At 52.1% G+C, this 19,482-nt stretch overlaps 1 protein-coding gene across 1 annotated transcript in view; it reads left to right on the top strand.

Moving 5' to 3' along the window:
* The first annotated feature begins 778 nt into the window (after positions 1-778).
* The window catches only part of LOC114603267 (protein jagged-1-like), a 62,949-nt gene continuing 44,245 nt past the window's right edge, over positions 779-19,482 (top strand). The window contains exons 1-2 of the mRNA XM_028742139.2: positions 779-1,101; positions 5,465-5,767. Coding sequence (XP_028597972.2) covers positions 1,030-1,101; positions 5,465-5,767 — 375 coding nt within the window. The 5' untranslated portion in view covers positions 779-1,029. The remainder of the gene's footprint in view (positions 1,102-5,464; positions 5,768-19,482) is intronic.

Below are 19,482 nucleotides of genomic sequence, written 5' to 3'. Positions count from 1 at the left end.
TATTCACTTGATTTGGGGGGTGGGCAGCTCCCCTCCTTCCCCTTGGAGCTTCCAACTCTCCGCGCCTACTCAAACGAACCCTTTCTTCCTAACCACGAGGACTAGCGCCTTAGCTTCTCCTTTTGCAAGAAAGGGAAGCAGCTCTGTGGCAAGCGCGTCTGCCGGGCACGCGGAAAAACCCCTATCCCTGATCAGGCCATGTGCGCGCAGGGCTGGGGACGTCCCTCGCCTGAAATCCCGGAGAGGAGCTGCTGCTGCTGCTGCCGGCCAGTGCAGACATCACGGGGCTGGCTGGGTCGCCCGTCCATCCAGGAGGAGGAAGAAGAAGAGACGCAGCCGCCCCGGCCGCGCTTCCTGAACGCAAACTGGCCCCGCGCGCCTTTCTTCTTAACCACGAGGACTAGCGCCTTAGCTTTTCGTTTTGGAGAAAGGGCTGCAGCCGTGTGCGCGCAGAGCTGGGGCAGTCCCTCGCAGGAAACCCCGGAGAGGAGCTGCTGCCGCTGCCGGCCCGTGCAGGCACCTAGGGGCGCGCTGCCGGCCCGAGTCCCCTCGCCAGGAGGAGGAGGAGACGCAGCGTTGCTCCGGCTGGCGCGCCCTGGGCGCAATGAACCCCGCGCGCCGCGAAGGAACCGGTTGCTCCTCCTGGCCGGTCCCGGTGCCGCCCCCTCCCTGCCCCGGAGGGTCGGGAAACGATGCTGCTGCTGCCGCCGCCCCCTTGGCTGGGCGGAGGGCCAGGGAAAGTGGCCGGGCGACGAGGCTCCACCCCGGCGCGCGTGATGTCAGGCGGCCCTGCCCAGCGCAGCCAGAGCGCAGCCGGGCGTCTTCGGCAGCAGCAGCAGCGACGGCTCTGGCTCCGCTTCCCGATCCGAATCGGAGCTGCGCTCCCGGGAGGTTGGGCACCCGTCGGCGGCGTGGCCTGGGCAGCGAGTCCTGGATGCCCCGCGCTGGGCGACCGGCCAGGGGCTCCCATTGCCGGGGCGCCGCGGCCGAGGGGCAGGGGGCTGCCCGCCACCCACCGCCGCCAGCACAATGAGACGGCGGAGGACCCCTGGCGACGTGCTGTGCACCCTCGTCTTCCTCCTCTGCTACGCGAGGCCCCAGGTGAGACCCCCGCTTCTGGGACACCCACCCGAACCCTTTTGCTGGGTGCCCGGGAGGTGCCCGATTGGGGCACCCAGGCACGCCTCTCCAACACTCGCGGTTGGGGTGGGCGCTTGAAATGGGTGCACCAACCCCAGGCTGGGAGAGGCAGGTGCCAACTTTGCCCAGGCATGCCCAAGCCTCTGTTTACCCCAAGTTGAGAGCTGCAGGTTTTGGGTGGTAGGGGTTCCTAGAATTCTCTCCGGGGTGGCATTTGGAGAGGGGCACCAGGGCACCCGGGCTCTTTGGCTGGGCGTGGGCACCGCTCGCCGAGGGCTGCTTTGCACCCGTCTCCGGGCTCTCAACCGCCTCCAGGTGCCACCTTGCCCCTGCCAACCTCAGAGAACCCTTTGCGCTCTCGTCTCTGCGCATCGCACCCTGTCCAGAGAGAGAACTGGACGGCGCAATCCCTTTGAGAGCTAGGCGTGGTGTCTTGCTGGCCAGCCACAAGGCGGGGAGCATCAATGCACCATGTGGAGAGCATGTCTGCACCTCCACACTCGCTCCAGTGCCCGCTTGGTTGGATCCTGAGCTGGTTTTGTGTCTTTGCCCCACAAGCTGCTGAAATGGGGTTGAGAGAGGCGGGCAGGGGGTGTTTTTTCAGGGGGGCAGGGAACAGACTGGGGGAGAGATCTGTGATCATAGGGGGGGGGCTCCCTTGCCTGAGTCAACATGCCACCATCTTTGGGGCATCTGGTGACACACCGACTGCTAGGAGTAAGCGCCAGCGAAGGCAACATGCGCCGGATCCTTCTCTCGGTTTGCTGGATATACCGGTTGAGCAACAACTTTCTGCCTCCCCCTCTAAAAAAAAGGGATTTGTAGTTTGACGAGGCAGCTAGACTGCTCTGTTATTAGAGATTTTCCCCTTCCCATCACAGAACTACAGTTCCCCCAGTTCCCAGTCCCGGAAGGAGGAGGAAGGAACCTGGTTAAACTGGTTAGGTGTGGATGCATCTCTTTGGTGTTGAACCAGCCTCAGCCCCCGGGGTAGCTCTGGCACCGGATCAGACCCTGCTGTACTGGGCTTCCGTTTGCAGCTGGGACATTTGTTTGCAGGATCCTAGGGGGTCCTATCTGACCCCCCCCCGCTCACTTCCAAGGAACTTGTAGGAAGAAGCCCTTGCGACCTCCCCGTGTTTTTCCCGCTGCCACCAACCAGGGGTGAGAAGAGGGCATGCGATTTTGCTTTTGGTTCGGCTGCTGCTGTGCTGTGTGGCAGGTTGGCAGCTGCTCTGCTCCGCCCCAGAGTCAGCTGCATCTCTGGGCTTGGGAGGGAAGCAGTCACCCCATCCCAGAGGCAGCTTTGAGTCAAGCTCGCCCCACGACTGGCAGCATCTCAGAAGTCAGAGCGGGTTAGGGAGGCGCAGCCGGCCGTGCCTTTTCAGGCGGTGAGGTTTGGGCGCCATTAAGAGGCAGATCTGAGGGCCCGATCCTTTGATCGGGTCTTCTGTAGAAGCCGCATGGAAAGTGGACCGTGTGGGAGCCCCTAATATCATCTGCGGGGGCGCTATAAGTTGGATCAGGGCAAAGGGCTGCCTATTCCAACATCCTATGGCCAACCAGATTTTGTTTCCTAGAACTGTAGAGTTGAAAGGGACCCCGGGGTCATCTAGTCCAACCCCCTGCAATGCAGGAATATTTTGCCCAATGTGGGACTCGAACCCGCAACCCAGAGATTAAGAGCCTCTCCCAGCTGAGTTATTCCAGGCTGTTTGTTTTCTATCCTTCCTCTCCTCCAAGGAACTTAAGGTGGCATGCATAGTTCAGCCCCCTCCTCAGTTTATCCCTAGAATAACCCTGGCAGGTAGGTTCGGCTGAGACGCAGTGACTGGGGATTTGAACCCAGGTCCCCCAGGTCCTAGTCCGACACTCTAACCCAGGGGTCAGCAACCTTTTTCAGCAGTGGGCTGGTCCACCGTCCCTCAGACCATGTGGGGGGCCGGACTATTTTTTTTTGGGGGGGGGGAAATGAACAAATTCTTATGCCCCACAAATAACCCAGAGATGCATTTTAAATAAAAACACACATTCTACTCATGTAAAAACACGCTGATTTCCGGACCATCTGCAGGCCGGATTTAGAAGGTGAATGGGCCTCATCCGGCCCCCTGGCCTTAGGTTGCCTACCCCTGCTCTAACCACTGCACCCCACTGTCTCCCTGGGCCCACCTCCCGTTGTGCAAGAGCACTTGCGTGCCTCCTGTTTCGTTTCGGCGGAATGGGAACTTCCCGGTGGATTGGGTCCCGTGGTGCTTGGCACGGAGGCGGGGCGCTCCGTGGATTTCGCACCTGGGGCGCCTGCTGCTGGCTCGGGTTCGATTTCCTTGTTCAGACACGAAACAAAAGGCTGGCAGGGTTGGTGCGTCCGTGTGTGTGTTTCTGAGAGAAAAGCTTCCTTTCTTGCCGCTGCAAATGTTCCGGAGGCCGCAGAGTCCTGTGGGGAGCTGGCAAGGGCCGGGTGGGCTGCATCGGGTGGGCAGCAGCCCGCCTCCCGCTGGTGGCATTTGGCATCCCTGTGGCTCCACATCTGGCAGGCGCAAAGGGCAGAATGAGGAGCCTCCCTGCCCGTAGGGCTCTCTGCAGGAGAGGGGGGCAGAGGTGAAATCCTGCCTGCTCCGATTCCAGAAACGCCCAGTATCCCCTTAGGGAAGATGGATTTCTGCATTGGGGAGGGCAGGGAACGGATCCGGCCTCCCCAGCTACGAGCGGGGAAGGAGGTGGGGGCATTTCGACCCCCTGCCCCCAGCGGGCAACACTCTCCCTTCTGATCAAAATACATTAATTCTTACTAGCAGTTTCGTAAGTGGGGATTTCGGGGAAGGGCATTAAATTCTCCCTGAGTAGTTATCTTGGCCTGGGATCGGGGCCCAACCAACCTGAAGGACCTGCTTTGACCTCGCAGTGTGACGTGCACAATAATGGAAAGGGTGCCTCTGAACGCGTGCAGAGTTTGTTTCCCTATCCACAGCCAAAGATGTGCAACTGGCATTCCCAGTCTGAGAGTAAGATTTCTCTGCAAGTTCCTTTTTAGTGGGTTCCCCTGAGCATGTGCAGATGTTCCTTTGCCAGGGATCAGGCCGCAAGGGCAAGCTTGGAAATTTCTGCCGCGTGTGAGGTTTGTGACACTGTGAATGGAACACCTGGGCGGGCTTCTCTCCAGCAAAGGAGCACCTCTCTGCACGTGCTCAGGGACTGCACAGCCGTAGCTGTTTGGGTGGCTGTGCATAAGGAGATGCACTCCACATGTGCTCAGAGACACCCTTTCCGTGATTATGCGTAGCTTAACAATCAAGCCCTGGCACTCGAGGCTGGATAGCTCAGTCGGTAGAGCATAAGGCTCTTAATCTCGGGGCTGTGGGTTCGAGTCCCGTGCTGGGTGAAATATTGCAATGCAGGGAGTTGGATTAGATGACCCTTGTGGTCCCTTCCAATTATACATTTCTGTGAATCTATGGAAAAGGTTCTGGAGCCCGGCTCTGATTCACAGCCAGCCCTGATCCTGAGAGCCAGATCTAGGGGCATAATTTCTGCTTTGTGTGCGTGTGTGTGCATGTGAAAACCCCCAAGAAGTCCAGACAACATGGGATGTGGGTGGAGCTGGGGGAGAAGGGCAGCACCTTTCAGAACACCTTTCAGAAAACGAAAAATATTTTTCCTGCCTGTGAACACCCAAAGGCATTTGGCCTTGCTGCTGTCAACAGCATCAGAACTCTGGATGTGGCTGATCTTTTGGGTCTGAAATCACTGAAATCCGAAATCACTGTCAGACCAGGAGGACAGATTTGGATGCCAGTTTTTGGTTGGAGTTTAGCATTGGCTGAGCGGTGCACAGTACAGGATGAAATTTGGTTTCAACGGCCTTGAGTACTTTTGCAGCCTCATATGAAGTCTCCCCCAGATACACTGTGCTGATTTTTTGTACTTTCAATTTTTTATTTTATCGATTCATTTGATTTACTTCAATTTGTTTTTAATGACAAGTGTGCCTGTTTCCTAAGAACACAGGAAGAGTTTGCTGGATCAGGCCAATGGCCCTTTTAGCCCAGCATCCTGTTCTCACAGGGGCCAACCAGACACCTGTGGGAAACCAGCCGCCAGGATTCGAACACAAGACCCCTCTCTCTCCCCTCCTGCTGTTTCCAGCAACAGGCCTTCAGAAACATTGTTGCCTCTAGCCTTGAAGGCCAGGGGTCTCGATGGATTTGTCTACCACCCTGTTTCAGAGCTGCCCAAATTGGGGGCCGCCACCGCCTCCTGTAGCAATGAGTTCCGTAGGTCAACCACCCCAATCTCTCCTCTCGGTCTTCTCTGCCCCTTCCAGGTCTCCGAGGCGGCGGGAACCTTCGAGCTGCAGATCCGCTTTGCCCGCAACGAGAAAGGGGTGCTGGCTGACGGGCGGTGCTGCCGCGGGGGCCTGGATCCGCCGTGCCCCGTGGCGCAGCAGTGCCACGCCTTCTTCCGGATCTGCCTCAAGGAATACCAGCTGCGGGCTCTGCCCGGGGGGCCCTGCGTGCTGGGGGCTGGCACCACACCCGTCCTAGGGGGCAATGTCTTCTCCACCCCTCACCAGAAGAAGAGCGATCACGCCGGCAGGGTGGCGATCCCGTTTGATTTTGCCTGGCCGGTAAGGTGGATTCGGGGTCCTTCTCTTGGGGGGTGGGTGGGTGGGTGGCAGGTGTGGGTGCCACTAGGAAGGGAGCTTGCGAATTCCTCTGGGGTCAGGGAGGGAAATAAGCACCGGAGCTTAAGGAAGCTGGCAGATGCAGCCTTCTGACTCAGATGCCCTGGCTCAGTGGTGATGGGGGGAAAGGCATTCTGCAGATGCTCAGGGGCTCTCTTCACTTCGCTAGGGTGCCAGATCTTCAGGCCTGACCTGAAGTCTGCCTGCTCCCCCTTCCAGGTGGGCGAGTGGCTTCAATTTAAATAGTTCTACACTGTTTTCACTATTTTTCTTTTAACAGAAATGTTTTAATTCTGATATAGTTCAATTGCTTTTCAGCTATTGCCTTCTGCATGTAGTTAGCCTTCTGTGTTTTGTTGTTTTGATTTGTGTGAGCTGCCTTGAGTCTGGGGAAAAGACGGGATATAAATAAATATAATAATAATATTTTTTAAAAAATTAAGAAGACTGTGCATGCGGTTTACAAGCTTCAGCCTAGCTGGAGCTGGCTGCAAATTATCGCATAGATGCTCTGAGGAATGTTCCCCTCTCTGCTCCCTTCTCCCAATTAACTTCCGTCTCCAGGGTCTACCTTGTGACATCACTAGGGCCTCCCATCGTGACATCACCAGGGGCCGCCCCCAGGTCTCAGTTTTGGGCCCTGAAATCTGAAGCCCAGTTCCCTGTCATTCTTCTCACTAGGTAACATTCCCCTTCGCGAGCTGAGAATACAACCAGGCGTCTTGTCAGCCATTTTTTCTTGACTAGGAAGGGGCACAAACTCATTCCAGGCACTGCTCTGACTTCACAACCTAAGGCATAGGAAGAGGAGCAGACAAAGAGAGAAATGCCTGGATTAACTGAAGCCGGTGTGCAAGCTTTAGCGTATAGGAGTATAGCATCTAGATCAAGGGAAGTAATAGTGCCACTGTATTCTGCTCTGGTCAGACCTCACCTGGAGTACTGTGTCCAGTTCTGGGCACCACAGTTCAAGAAGGACACTGACAAACTGGAACGTGTCCAGAGGAGGGCAACCAAAATGGTCAAAGGCCTGGAAACGATGCCTTATGAGGAACGGCTAAGGGAGCTGGGCATGTTTAGCCTGGAGAAGAGGAGGTTAAGGGGTGATATGATAGCCATGTTCAAATATATAAAAGGATGTCACATAGAGGAGGGAGAAAGGTTGTTTTCTGCTGCTCCAGAGAAGCGGACACGGAGCAATGGATCCAAACTACAAGAAAGAAGATTCCACCTAAACATTAGGAAGAACTTCCTGACAGTAAGAGCTGTTCGACAGTGGAATTTGCTGCCAAGGAGTGTGGTGGAGTCTCCGTCTGGAGGTCTTTAAGCAGAGGCTTGACAACCATATGTCAGGAGTGCTCTGATGGTGTTTCCTGCTTGGCAGGGGGTTGGACTCGATGGCCCTTGTGGTCTCTTCCAACTCTATGATTCTATGATTCTATGATTCACAGAACGCTTTGGCACATTGCGTCAGGGATGGCGCAGAGCTCTGTGAAACCCAGAAGCTTGCATACTCTTGCCTAAGTCTATCCAATTGCAAACCATTTCCATTCACTCCACAAAAATCTCCCTTTGAAGGGTGGCGATATTTTGGAGGGTGGGGTGTTAACCTCTGAAATCGGAGCCAGTTTCTTTTGCTAGCGTGGGACCCAGGTGTTCTTGGCGAGGGGCCGAGGGGGAGGGAACAGCAGAGAGCCAGGGGAGAGGAGAGCCAGATGGACTTTGCTTCGACTCTCTTTTCCCCTGGGGGAACTGAGGCAGATGCAATATCTCACTTGGCCAATCAACTGGGCAAGGCAGCTCCTGTACAAACTGTCTGCCTAGTGATTTATTGATTTCCGGAGCTTTTATCCGGCTGCCTCCGATGCCAAACACACAGAGATAGGTGTGTGTGTGTTTGTGTGTGCGCTCCATTTCCTCGTTCTAATTAATTAGGTCTCTGATTATATTAGCCCGGTGGGAAATGGGGGGAAGATTCTGAGCAGAGGGAACCCCGTTTCTCGCCCTTCACCCCCAAATGCCTGCAGGAGGTGGGAAAGTTTCAATTTCGGAAATTTCAATTTCGTCGTTCTGTATGGGACAATGACAATAAAGATTATTGTGTCGTAAAGGATAGGGTTGGTCCTAGTGTCAGGACCCCCAGGACCCGGGAAGACTCCTGTTCCTTTTGAGATTATATGTTGGAAGGGGGAATTCTGCCTCTTGCAACTTCTCCCCTCACGGAAACACAGGGAGGGCAAAAGTTGCATCCTGGCCAAGTTCTCTTCCCAAGCTGTTCTTAACAGCAGAAGAACCTGCAGAGACCTGGATGTGGCAACCCTTGTTTTCAAAGTCGAGAGCTGCAGACGGTTGCTAGGGGAGGGGGGAAACGCCTTCTTGGCTCCCCGCCCACCCGCTCTCCCTTTCAGATTCTGTCTTGAAAGGGTGAAAATGCAGGGCGTGGATCCGCTCCTAACCTGAAGCGATCTTTGCTCTCTGCCTCTACCAGATCCAGATCTGGTGTCGGGTGTGGTCCTCCTTGTTTTCCAAAAAGAGGGTTGATGCTCATGCCTGGCCTGCCGGATAGGGAAGAGACGCTCTGCACGTGTTCAGAGGTACTCTTCTCTATATGAGTAGCCGTTTAAGTATTCCGTGGTGGGGAGCTGTTATTTGAAACAGGTCCCGGGGCTAAGGAAACCCCCCCTCCCCAGCACATTGTGGCCCAAGCGACGGGCTGGATGGGTGCCAGGATAGATTTCCCAGCGTTTATGGGCGCGGCTGCTTCTGTTGACATCCCCTCTCTCGAATGTAACCCATAAGAACTTGCTTTAGTGGGACAGGATCTGCTAGACCTGCCTTTTACTTGTATCAGTGTGTTTGCTTGTTGAGGTTTCCATTGATTCTGTTCATTGTAACTAATTTTTGCTGTACTTGCAAGTTGCTTCGAGTCATTTTTATGAGCAAAGCAGCTAATAATAATATTTAATAATAATAATAATAATTTGATGTGGCAAATGGGTGCCCTCTCAGTCCTCTTTTACCAAGAGGATTCCTTCATTGCAGGGGGTTGGACTAGATGACTCTTAAGGTCCCAACTCTATGATGCTACAAAGATGATGCTAGCCACCTGCAGCCCTTTAAAGCCCTGGTATTAAAAACAAGAAGGGACGTGAATGGCGCTGTGGGTTAAACTACAGAGCCTGGGACTTGCTGATCAGAAGGTTGGCAGTTCGAAGCTCCCGTTGCTCGGTCCCTGCTCCTGCCAACCTAGTACAGTGGTACCTCAGGTTAAGTACTTAATTCGTTCTGGAGGTCCGTTCTTAACCTGAAACTGTTCTTTACCTGAAGCATCACTTTAGCTAATGGGGCCTCCTGCTGCTGCCATGCCGCTGGAGCACGATTTCTGTTCTCATCCTGAAGCAAAGTTCTTAACCCGAGGTAATATTTCTGGGCTAGCGGAGTCTGTAACCTGAAGTGTATATAACCCGAGGTACCACTGTAGTTCAAAAGCACATCAAAGTGCAAGTAGATAAATAGGTACCGCTCCGGCGGGAAGGTAAACGGCGTTTCCGTGCGCTGCTCTGGTTCGCCAGAAGCGGCTTAGTCCTGCTGGCCACATGACCCGGAAGCTGTACGCCGGCTCCCTCAGCCAGTAAAGCGAGATGAGTGCCGCAACCCCAGAGTCGGCCACGACTGGACCTAACGGTCAGGGGTCCCTTTACCTTTACCTATTAAAAACAAAGCGTGTGTTGATTTTCTCTGAAAATTCTGAGGCCTCTTATTTTTATCCACACCAAAACGTCCCTTAATGTCATCCAAATCGGGGGAAAGACCTCCTCCCCAATTAATGGGCAGAGAGCGTTTTCTTTCGCTCCTTTTAACCTGATGAAAAGTGCCTGGGTTGAAGCTTTACATCCGGCCTCCAGCACACCCTACCAATGCTTTTCTGGGGCACAATCTCTGTTTGGACAGGCTGGTCTGCCGTTTCTGTTTTGTTCCTTTTAAAAGGTCCACCTGGATTTGGAAAGACAGTGAGAGCGAGGAAAGCCCAGCCCTTCCTCTCCTCCGGCCCTGGGAAAGGTCACGGAGCACCAATGACCTTTGACTCTATGGGGCCCGCCCCAGATGCCTTTCCCCACCGCAAGGGCACGGCGGCTAACGGCTAAGTGGGTGGGATGCTTTGGCTCTGGGTTAAAAGCTTCCGCTGGCTTGTATATTCCATCTGCCTCTCATTTTCCCTTCTCCAAGCGGATGGCGGAAATCGCTTTGGAAAGACCTGTCTGGGGTCAGGGCTGTGCCAAAGGTTTGCTGGCACAAGCAAAGCCGGTGCCAGAATCTGGCATCCTTGGGCATTTGTTGTTGGAGACCTCGCACTCTGTGCCCTTTAGCTTTCTGGTCTCCCCACCAGCGAGCAGTCCTGGGAATCCCAAACCTCTGGCTGCCATTTTAATTTCCCAGAATGCCCCGGACTTAGCCACGTTCCAGGGCATTGTGGGATATTTAAATGGTGAGTAGATGCCCCTCAATTCTACTTCAGTTGAGACAAAGCACCCTTAAACTTTGAGTCGGTCCTGAGGACGAACGCAGACAAGTTCTGCGGCGCCACTTGCGAAAAGAAGGACAGGCTTCTTGTAGATTTCACTTCTCAAGCCGAAAGCCAAATTCTGCCATCTGTGCTTTGTATTAATTTACTCTGCAAATGTTGGTCTTCCACCAGGGTGGCCACTTAGCGCATTGCCAAAAAGAGATTTGTATTAAAAAAAAAAGGGGGCTAAAAGAGATTTGCATAATTTTTATGCATAGCTGAAAATTTAGAAATAACTCCAATTTATAAACAGAAATGAAAGCAGTCTGGGTGCCCATTTGGCCTGCTGTCCTAGATTAGGGTTCCTCCTCCTCTTCCTCCCACCTTTATTGTCCAAGTATCTCAAGGTGGTGTACATGGTTCTCTTCCCTCATTTCACCCTCACAACAACCCTGTGAGGTAGGTTAGATTGAGAGATGGAGATTGGCCCGAGCTCACCCAGTGAGCTTCATGCCTGAGTGGGGAATTCGAACCCTGCTAATGATAACCACTGCAGCGACAACCTTTGGAAGAGAGGACTGCCTTCTGCACAAATGGTTGCCCTAAGAGGGTCATAGGGACGCGAGTGGCGCTGTGGGTTAAACTACAGAGCCTAGGGCTTGTCGATCAGAAGGTCAGCGGTTCGAATCCCCGCAACAGGGTGAGCTCCTGTAAGCGGCGTTTCCGTGCGCTGCTCTGGTTTGCCAGAAGCGGCTTAGTCGTGCTGGTCACATGACCCGGAAGCTGTACGCCGGCTCCCTCGGCCAATAAAGCGAGATGAGCGCCGCAACCCCAGAGTCGGCCACGACTGGACCTAACGGTCAGGGGTCCCTTTACCTTTACCTTCAAGTGGGCATAGGATTGCAGCCTTAAGCAAATACTCTACCAGATTGGGCCAGTGGCTGACCTGGGAAACCAGAAATCAGGACTCGAACACAGGATCACTCTCCTCTCTCCTGCGATCTCCAGTTACTGGTATGCAGAATGTTACTGCCTCCATCCATGAGAGCACAGCCACTGATAACCTTCCCCATCCATGAATTTGCCCAATGCTCTTTTAAAGCCATCTAACTTGGTGGCTGGGACGCGGGGTGGCACTGTGGGTAAAACCTCAGCGCCTAGGGCTTGCCGATCGCATGGTCGGCGGTTCGAATCCCCGCGGCGGGGTGAGCTCCTGTCTTTTGGTCCCAGCTCCTCCCACCTAGCAGTTCGAAAGCACCCCTAAGTGCAAGTAGATAAATAGGGACCGCTTTGTAGTGGGAAGGTAAACGGCGTTTCCGTGTGCGGCACTGGTGCCGGCTCGCCAGAGCAGCTTCATCACGCTGGCCACGTGACCCGGAAGTGTCTCCGGACAGCGCTGGCCCCCGGCCTCTTAAGTGAGATGGGCGCACAACCCTAGAGTCGGACACGACTGGCCCGTACGGGCAGGGGTACCTTTACCTTTACCTTTAACTTGGTGGCTATTGCTGACTCTGGTGGCAGTGAGTTCCAGAGTTTAACTCCCTGCGCTGTTCCTCATGCACCTTCCAGCTGCCCTGGTATGTTTTGAGCCATTGATAACCTATTGGAGGACAACATCTTTTCCCCCCTGCATATCTCCTTGAGCCAAGAACCATGACCCTCTTAAAGGTAAAAGTAAAGGGACCCCTGACCATTACTAAGGGAACCGCCAGAAGGCCCTCGGCGCTGCACCTCAGCGTCCGGGCAGAATGATGGGGGTGGAGTCACTCCTAATCAGAAACTGCGACGGCTTCTGCAAATCTGGGAGTGTCCCTGGAAAATAGGGACACTTGGAGGGTCTGTAATCACCCCCTCAACAAGCCAGGGATCCTCATCACCCCCCCTCAAAAAAAACCAGGATTCTTTGCAGGAATCTGCAATAGTTAAAGTAGTATCAAAGCAATATTTGTTCAAGGTGCTGCGATGTGACTCTAACTCAGAGCCAGGCCTGTGAGCTCAGTGTGCTGAGGAGCTCTTAGGCATGTGCAGAGTGCTGCATCCTTGGGCTTGAATAACCCCCCCCCCACCTGCCCACAGCCTCTGAAGGGTTGCATTTCAGAAGGTGGAAATGAGCTTGCTAAATGCGATGAAGATCTCATGTGCAGCGGAAAGGTGAGCCTATAATGTGGCCGTTTTGATATTCTCTTTCTTTCTCTCTCCCTCTCTCTCCCAGGGGAATTCCAGTGCTGGGAGGGCAAAGAAGGGTTGGGATTCCTCCGCCTCCTTCTCTCCCCCCCCCCAGCTCTTTGTGTTATTCTGCCCATCCCTCTGGGGTGGGGGGGAGGGCAGAGAAGAGGAGCGAGATCTGGAGATAAATAACTTAATTAAAGTCTCTCTCCTTAATTGATGCAAAGTCACTTTCCTCGCCTCCTCCCCAGATGACGGCTTAATTCTCCGCCGCAGCGCTCTGGGTCTGCTGTGCAAGGCTCTGAGGGTGGAGACCTGGGCAAATTTTGGGGCCTGGGTTTTCTGTGGGTCAAACCCATATCCTCCTGTGAATTTTTTTTAAGGCAGAGCTGTGGGGACTGGTTTGGCCCCGCAAGTTGTTTCCTCTAAGCCAGGCGATTCAGCTGAGGTTTCTTGAAGGCAAAGGAAAAGTATTGTGTGCCTCCCAGGTGTCTTCCAAGTTTAAGGACTAGAAACTTAAAATATATAAATATTTATTGATTTTTCAAAACAAAACACCACTTTACAGACTTCCTGTCCCACCAGCTTTCCACGGTTTCCATATTTGCCCTTAAACGCTGCATATTTCATATATAATATTCAATACATCCATCCTAACCTATTTATCTTAATAATTAGAAGGACTAGAAACTTGATTTAGGAGATTTGAGAGCCAAGGCAAGCAGGGTGGGAAGTTTCAATAGATTCCTGATACCACATTCTGTAGCTTGGCAAGGCTGCTGTAAAGCAGAGGAAGACCATGTTCATACAGTGGTACCTCAGGTTACATACGCTTCAGGTTACAGACTCCGCTAACCCAGAAATAGTGCTTCAGGTTAAGAACTTTGCTTCAGGATGAGAACAGAAATTGTGCTCCGGCGGTGCGGCAGCAGCAGGAGGCCCCATTAGCTAAAGTGGTGCTTCAGGTTAAGAACAGTTTCAGGTTAAGCAGTGGCGTAGCGTGGGTTGTCAGCACCCGGGGCAAGGCAAGTAATTTGCGCCCCCTAACCCGTGGATTTGCGCCCCCTAACCTGTGGATTTGCCCTAACCCCAGATGTTGCGGCCGGTGTGGCCGGCCCCCCCTGCACCCCCCACGCTACGCCACTGAGGTTAAGTACGGACCTCTGGAACGAATTAGGTACTTAACCTGAGGTACCACTGTACTATAAATTTAAAGCGCTTTGATACCGCTCTAGGCAGCTGTGACTCCCCCCCCCCAACCCCTGGGAGTTGTTTAGGGTGCTGAGTTATTAGGAGACACCCCCCCTTCCCCCTCCCAGAGCTACAGTTCCCAGAGTTCCCTGTGAAAGAGGGGTTGATGGTTAAACCACTCTGGGAATGTTAGTTCTGGGAGGGAAATCAGGGGGTCTCTAGACAACTCTCAGCATCCTTATATTCCCCCCCCCCCTAATATTTTGTTGGAAGCCTCCCATAGTGGCTGGGGGGCAGCCTATTCAGATGGGTGGCAAGAAATAATAAAATTATCATCAACAACATCTGCCCGGACACTGAGGTCCAGCGCCGAGGGCCTTCTGGCGGTTCCCTCACTGTGAGAAGCCAAGTTACAGGGAACCAGGCAGAGGGACTTCTCGGTGGTGGCACCCGCCCTGTGGAACACCCTCCCACCAGATGTCAAAGAGAAAAACAACTACCAGATTTTTAGAAGACATCTGAAGGCAGCCTTGTTTAGGGAAGCTTTTAATGTTTAATAGGTTATTGTATTTTAATATATTGTTGGGAGCCGCCCAGAGTGGCTGGGGAAACCAAGCCAGATGGGCGGGGTAGAAATAATAAATTATTATTATTATTATTATTATTATTATTATTATTATTATTATTATTACTATTATCATGGCTTTTTCACCTCTCAGGTGGACTCCATTGCCATTATAAGTGAAGCGTTTTGGCACCTCTTTTTTCTAGAAAAACAGCACTGATTATTATTATTATTATTATTATTATTATTATTATTATTAAATTACAGCTCCCAGAATCCTTTGGGGGAAGCCATGACTGTTTAGAGTGGGATCAAAGTGCTTTATATGTACATTACGAATGTGGCCTAACACTGAGTGTTTGGCTTTAGCACGTGGGGGGTTTAAACTTGGGGGGGGGGCAGATTCAATTTAAGATTAAAACCTTTATTTCAGAACATGCCTACAGAACATTAGAAAATGATTCCCAGTGCCTGGCATGCAGAGAGCCATTTACAGAGGAGGTAGGACAAGCCATGGATAGCCTTATCCTCTGCGAATTTCCCTGATCCTCTTTCAAAGCCATCCGAGGCCATCTCTGCCTCTAGTGGGAGGGAGTTCCGTAGTTTAATCACCCTCTTGGCTGCAGAAGCACTTTCTTTTGTCTGCCTTGAGTTCCAGGAAATCACACCTTGTGGCTCGGAAAACCTCCCTGCTGCTTTTCTGGCAGCTCAGCGGTGAGGAAGTTGGCTCAGACCCCAGCGAAAAGGAAGCGGGAAGAGTTTAGAGAACAGGCGAGGGGGTGGAAGTTTATAAAACCAGGCGGGACACAGGAAAGCTTTTCTCCGTCTCTCGCGACACTGGAACTGGTGGACGTCCAGCGAGCCGGAGATACAAGAAAGGACTTCTTCATGCAGCGCATAGACTGTGGAACTCACTGCCACCAGAGGCTGCGATGGGTGGCTTTAAAAGAGGGCTGGATGAAAAGCCTGTGATGGCTTCTAGCCACGATGGCTCTGTCCTGCCGCCACAGTCAGAGGCATCGGTTCTTCTGAATACCCGTTGCTGGTTCAAATCTCGAGTTCGAATTCTGATTGCTGGTTTCCAACAAGCTGGTGGGAGAACACGATTCTGGACGAGATGGGCCATTGGCTCTTCTTATGTTCTAAGAGTCCAAGCCTCCCAAAATTTCCTCTGATTAATAAAAGGGACATCCTATTCCATAATAATAATAATAATAACAATGATATTTTTATTATTTATACCCTGCACATCTGACTGGGTGGCCCCAGCCATTCTGGACCACTTCCAACATACATAAAGCATACTAAAACATTAAACAACTTCCCCATGCAGGGCTGCTTTCAGATATCTTCTAAAGCAGGCATCCCCTTCGGCCCTCCAGATGTTTTGGACTACAATTCCCATCATCCCTGACCACTGGTCCTGTTAGCTAGGGATCATGGGAGTTGTAGGCCAAAACATCTGGAGGGCCGGAGGTTGGGGATGCCTGTTCTAAAGGTTGTATATTTACTTATCTCCTTGGCTTGGGGGTCGCATGACTCCATACTCTCCAACATTTCTCCAATGAAAATAGGGACAGCCTAAGGAAAAGCAAGGTGATGTCTCTAAAAAGCAGAGACATCACCTTGCCAACAAAGGTCTGTATAGTCAAAGCCATGGTTTTCCCAGTAGTGATGTATGGAAGTGAGAGCTGGACCATAAAGAAGGCTGATCGCCGAAGAATGGATGCTTTTGAATTCTGGTGCTGGAGGAGACTCTTGAGAGTCCCCTGGACTGCAAGAAGATCAAACCTCTCCATTCTGAAGGAAATCAGCCCTGAGTGCTCACTGGAAGGACAGATCCTGAAGCTGAGGCTCCAATACTTTGGCCACCTCATGAGAAGAGAAGACTCCCTGGGAAAGACCCTGATGTTGGGAAAGATGGAGGGCACAAGGAGAAGGGGACGACAGAGGACGAGATGGTTGGATAGTGTTCTCGAAGCTACCAGCATGAGTTTGACCAAACTGCGGGAGGCAGTGGAAGACAGGAGTGCCTGGCGTGCTCTGGTCCAGGGGGTCACGAAGAGTCGGACACGACTAAACGACTAAACAGCAACAACAAACAAGGAAAAGCAGGACATTTCGGGATCAAATCAGAAACTGGGATGGCTTCTGTAAATCCAGGACTGTCCCTGGGAAACAGGGACGCATGGAGAGAAGGGAGGTGGCCCTACGGACTTTATGGGACTACAACTTTCAGCATCTCTGAGCATTGGCTTGGCTGGCGGGCAGGAGATGAAAACACAACAACGCCCGGGGTGGTTTTTGTTAGATGTTCTCGTGCTGACCTGCTCTGTCAGGTCCCAGGCCAGCCAGCTGAAACCTAACCAACTGGCTCACAGCCTGAGGCCAACAGCTGGGTCTTGGGGTTCGTCATTCGACTCGGCACACACAAGCACTCGCTCCCAAGGAGCCGAGAGTGTGCTGAGCACTGAAAAGTTGTAATTGCATTTAATAAATAGGAATGCATTCATTTAAATGGATTGTACGAAGGCGTGCATTTAAATATTCAAATGCTTCGGAGGGTAATAAATAAAGAGTAGCAACAGAGCCGTCTGCAAACGTGGCGTTTTGCAAAGAACGAGAAAGCAGGGGCGGGGAAGGACACAGAGAAAATGGGGTAAGATAGTGAAATATAAATTATTATTATTATTATTATTATTATTATTATTATTATTATTATTAAACAGGGGTAGGCAACCTAAGGCCCAGGGGCCGGATGTGGCCCAATCACCTTCTCAATCCGGTCTGCAGACGGTCCGGGAATCAATATGTTTTTACATGAGGTTGAATCCTGATAAGACAGAAGTACTGTTTTTGGGGGACAGGGGGCGGGCTAGTGTGGGGGGCTCCCTGGTCCTGAATGGGGTGACTGTGCCCCTGAAGGACCAGGTGCGCAGCCTGGGAGTCATTCTGGACTCACAGCTGTCCATGGAGGCGCAGGTCAATTCTGTGTCTAGGGCAGCTGTGTCTCAGCTTCATCTGGTACGCAGGATGAGACCCTACCTGCCCGCAGACTGTCTTGCCAGAGTAGTGCATGCTCTGGTTATCTTCTGCTTGGACTACTGCAACGCGCTCTACGTGGGGCTACCTTTGAAGATGACCCGGAAACTACAACTAATCCAGAATGCGGCAGCTAGACTAGTGACTGGGAGCGGCCGGCAGGACCACATACCACCGGTCCTGAGAGACCTACATTGGCTCCCAGTACATTTCCGAGCACAATTCAAAGTGTTGGTGCTGACCTTTAAAGCCCTAAACGGCCTCAGTCCTGTATACCTGAAGGAGCGTCTCTACCCCCATAGTTCAGCCCAGACACTGAGGTCCAGCTCCGAGGGCCTTCTGGCGGTTCCCTCATTGCGAGAAGCAAAGCTACAGGGAACCAGGCAGAGGGCCTTCTTGGTGGTGGCGCCCGCCCTGTGGAACGCCCTCCTGTCAGATGTCAAGGAAATAAACCACTATCTGACTTTTAGAAGACATCTGAAGGCAGTCCTGTTTCAGGAAGTTTTTAATGTTTGATGTTATATTGTGTTTTTAACATTCTGTTGGGAGCCGCCCAGAGTGGCTGGGGAAACTCAGCCAGATGGGCAGGGTATAAATAATAAATTATTATTATTATTATTATTATTATTATTATTATTAGTAGTAGTAGTAGTAGTAATAGTAGTAGTAGTAATAGTAGTAGTAGTAGTAGTAGTAGTAGAATGTGTCATTTTATTTAAAATGCATCTCTGGGTTATTTGTGGGGCATAGGAATTCATTCATTCCCCGCCCCCCCCCCCAAATATAGTCCGGCCCACCACATGGTCTGAGGGACGGTGGATCGGCCCACGGTTGAAAAAGGTTGCTGACCCCTGATTTATACCCTACCCATCTGACTGGGTTTCTCCAGCCACTCAGGGCAGCTTCCAACATAACATAAAATAAATGCACAACTAAACACCAAGCATTACAAACTTCTCAATACAAGGGAAGGGAAGTTTTTAATGTGTGACATTTTAATGTATTTTTAATTTTTGTTGGAAGCCGCCCAGAGTGGCTGGAGAAACCCAGCCAGATGAGCAGGGTACAAATAAATTATTATTATTATTATTATTATTATTATTATTATTATTATTATTATTACAAGGCTACCTTCAAATGTCTTTGGAAAGTCAGGTGCGGTTCTTGCAGTTGCCTGCATTTAAACTTACGGAGCAATCCTACTCAGTACATCCTACTGACTTCAGTAGGGCTGCCACCTGAGCAGGTGGGGTTAGGGTTGCAGAGAATGAGGACTTATAGAATCTCAGAGTTGTATTGGAAGGGACCCGAGGGTCATCTAGTCCAACCCCCTGCAATGCAGGAATCTCAGCTAAAGCATCCATGACAGATGGCCATCCAACCTCGGCTTAGAAACCTCCAAGGAGTGCATTGTGTGATGCTTCCAAGATCAGAGACAGGCTCCTTTGGAGTACCAGTTTCTGGAGAACAAGCTCAGAGCTGGTTGCCCTCACAACAACCCTGTGAGGCAGGCTGCCGGTGCTCCCCTTTCACAGATGGCAAAACTGAGGCTCTGACTTTCTCAAGTTTGCAGGGGCTCTCTGGAGCAGAAAAGAGTACCGTACTTTCCCGTCAATAAGATGCCCCCGTGTATAAAGGTAAAGGGACCCCTGACCATTAAGTATAGTTGTGACCGATTCTGGGGTTGTGGCGCTCATCTCGCTTTATTGGCCAAGGGAGCTGGTGTACAGCTTCCGGGTCATGTGGCCAGCACGACTAAGCCGCTTCTGGTGAACCAGAGCAGCTCACGGAAACGCCGTTTTCCTTCCCGCCGGAGTGGTACCTATTTATCTACTTACACTTTGACGTGCTTTCGAACTGCTAGGTTGGCAGGAGCAGGGACCGAGCAACGGGAGCTCACCCCGTTGCGGGGATTCGAACTGCCGACCTTCTGATCGGCAAGTCCTAGGCTCTGTGGTTTAACCCACAGCGCCACCCCCGTGTATAAGACTAGCCATATTTTGGGGGACTCCAATTTAAGAAAATGGGGGTGGGGGGGAGATGACACAGAGCTGTTGAGCCTTTTTTTAAGGTTGCCAAAAATTGCTCACCCACATGCATTGCTAAATCCATCTCCCATCTGTCCCATCGCTGGCAGAGTTGTTGAGCTGTTTTTGGGGTGGAATTGCAGAAAATCGCTCACCAGTGGCT

The sequence above is a fragment of the Podarcis muralis genome, chromosome 7 (assembly GCF_964188315.1).
Source record: "Podarcis muralis chromosome 7, rPodMur119.hap1.1, whole genome shotgun sequence".
Taxonomy (NCBI): Eukaryota; Metazoa; Chordata; class Lepidosauria; order Squamata; family Lacertidae; genus Podarcis; species Podarcis muralis.
Note: the sequence above shows the minus strand (reverse complement) of the source record. Positions and strands in the feature narration are given on the sequence as shown.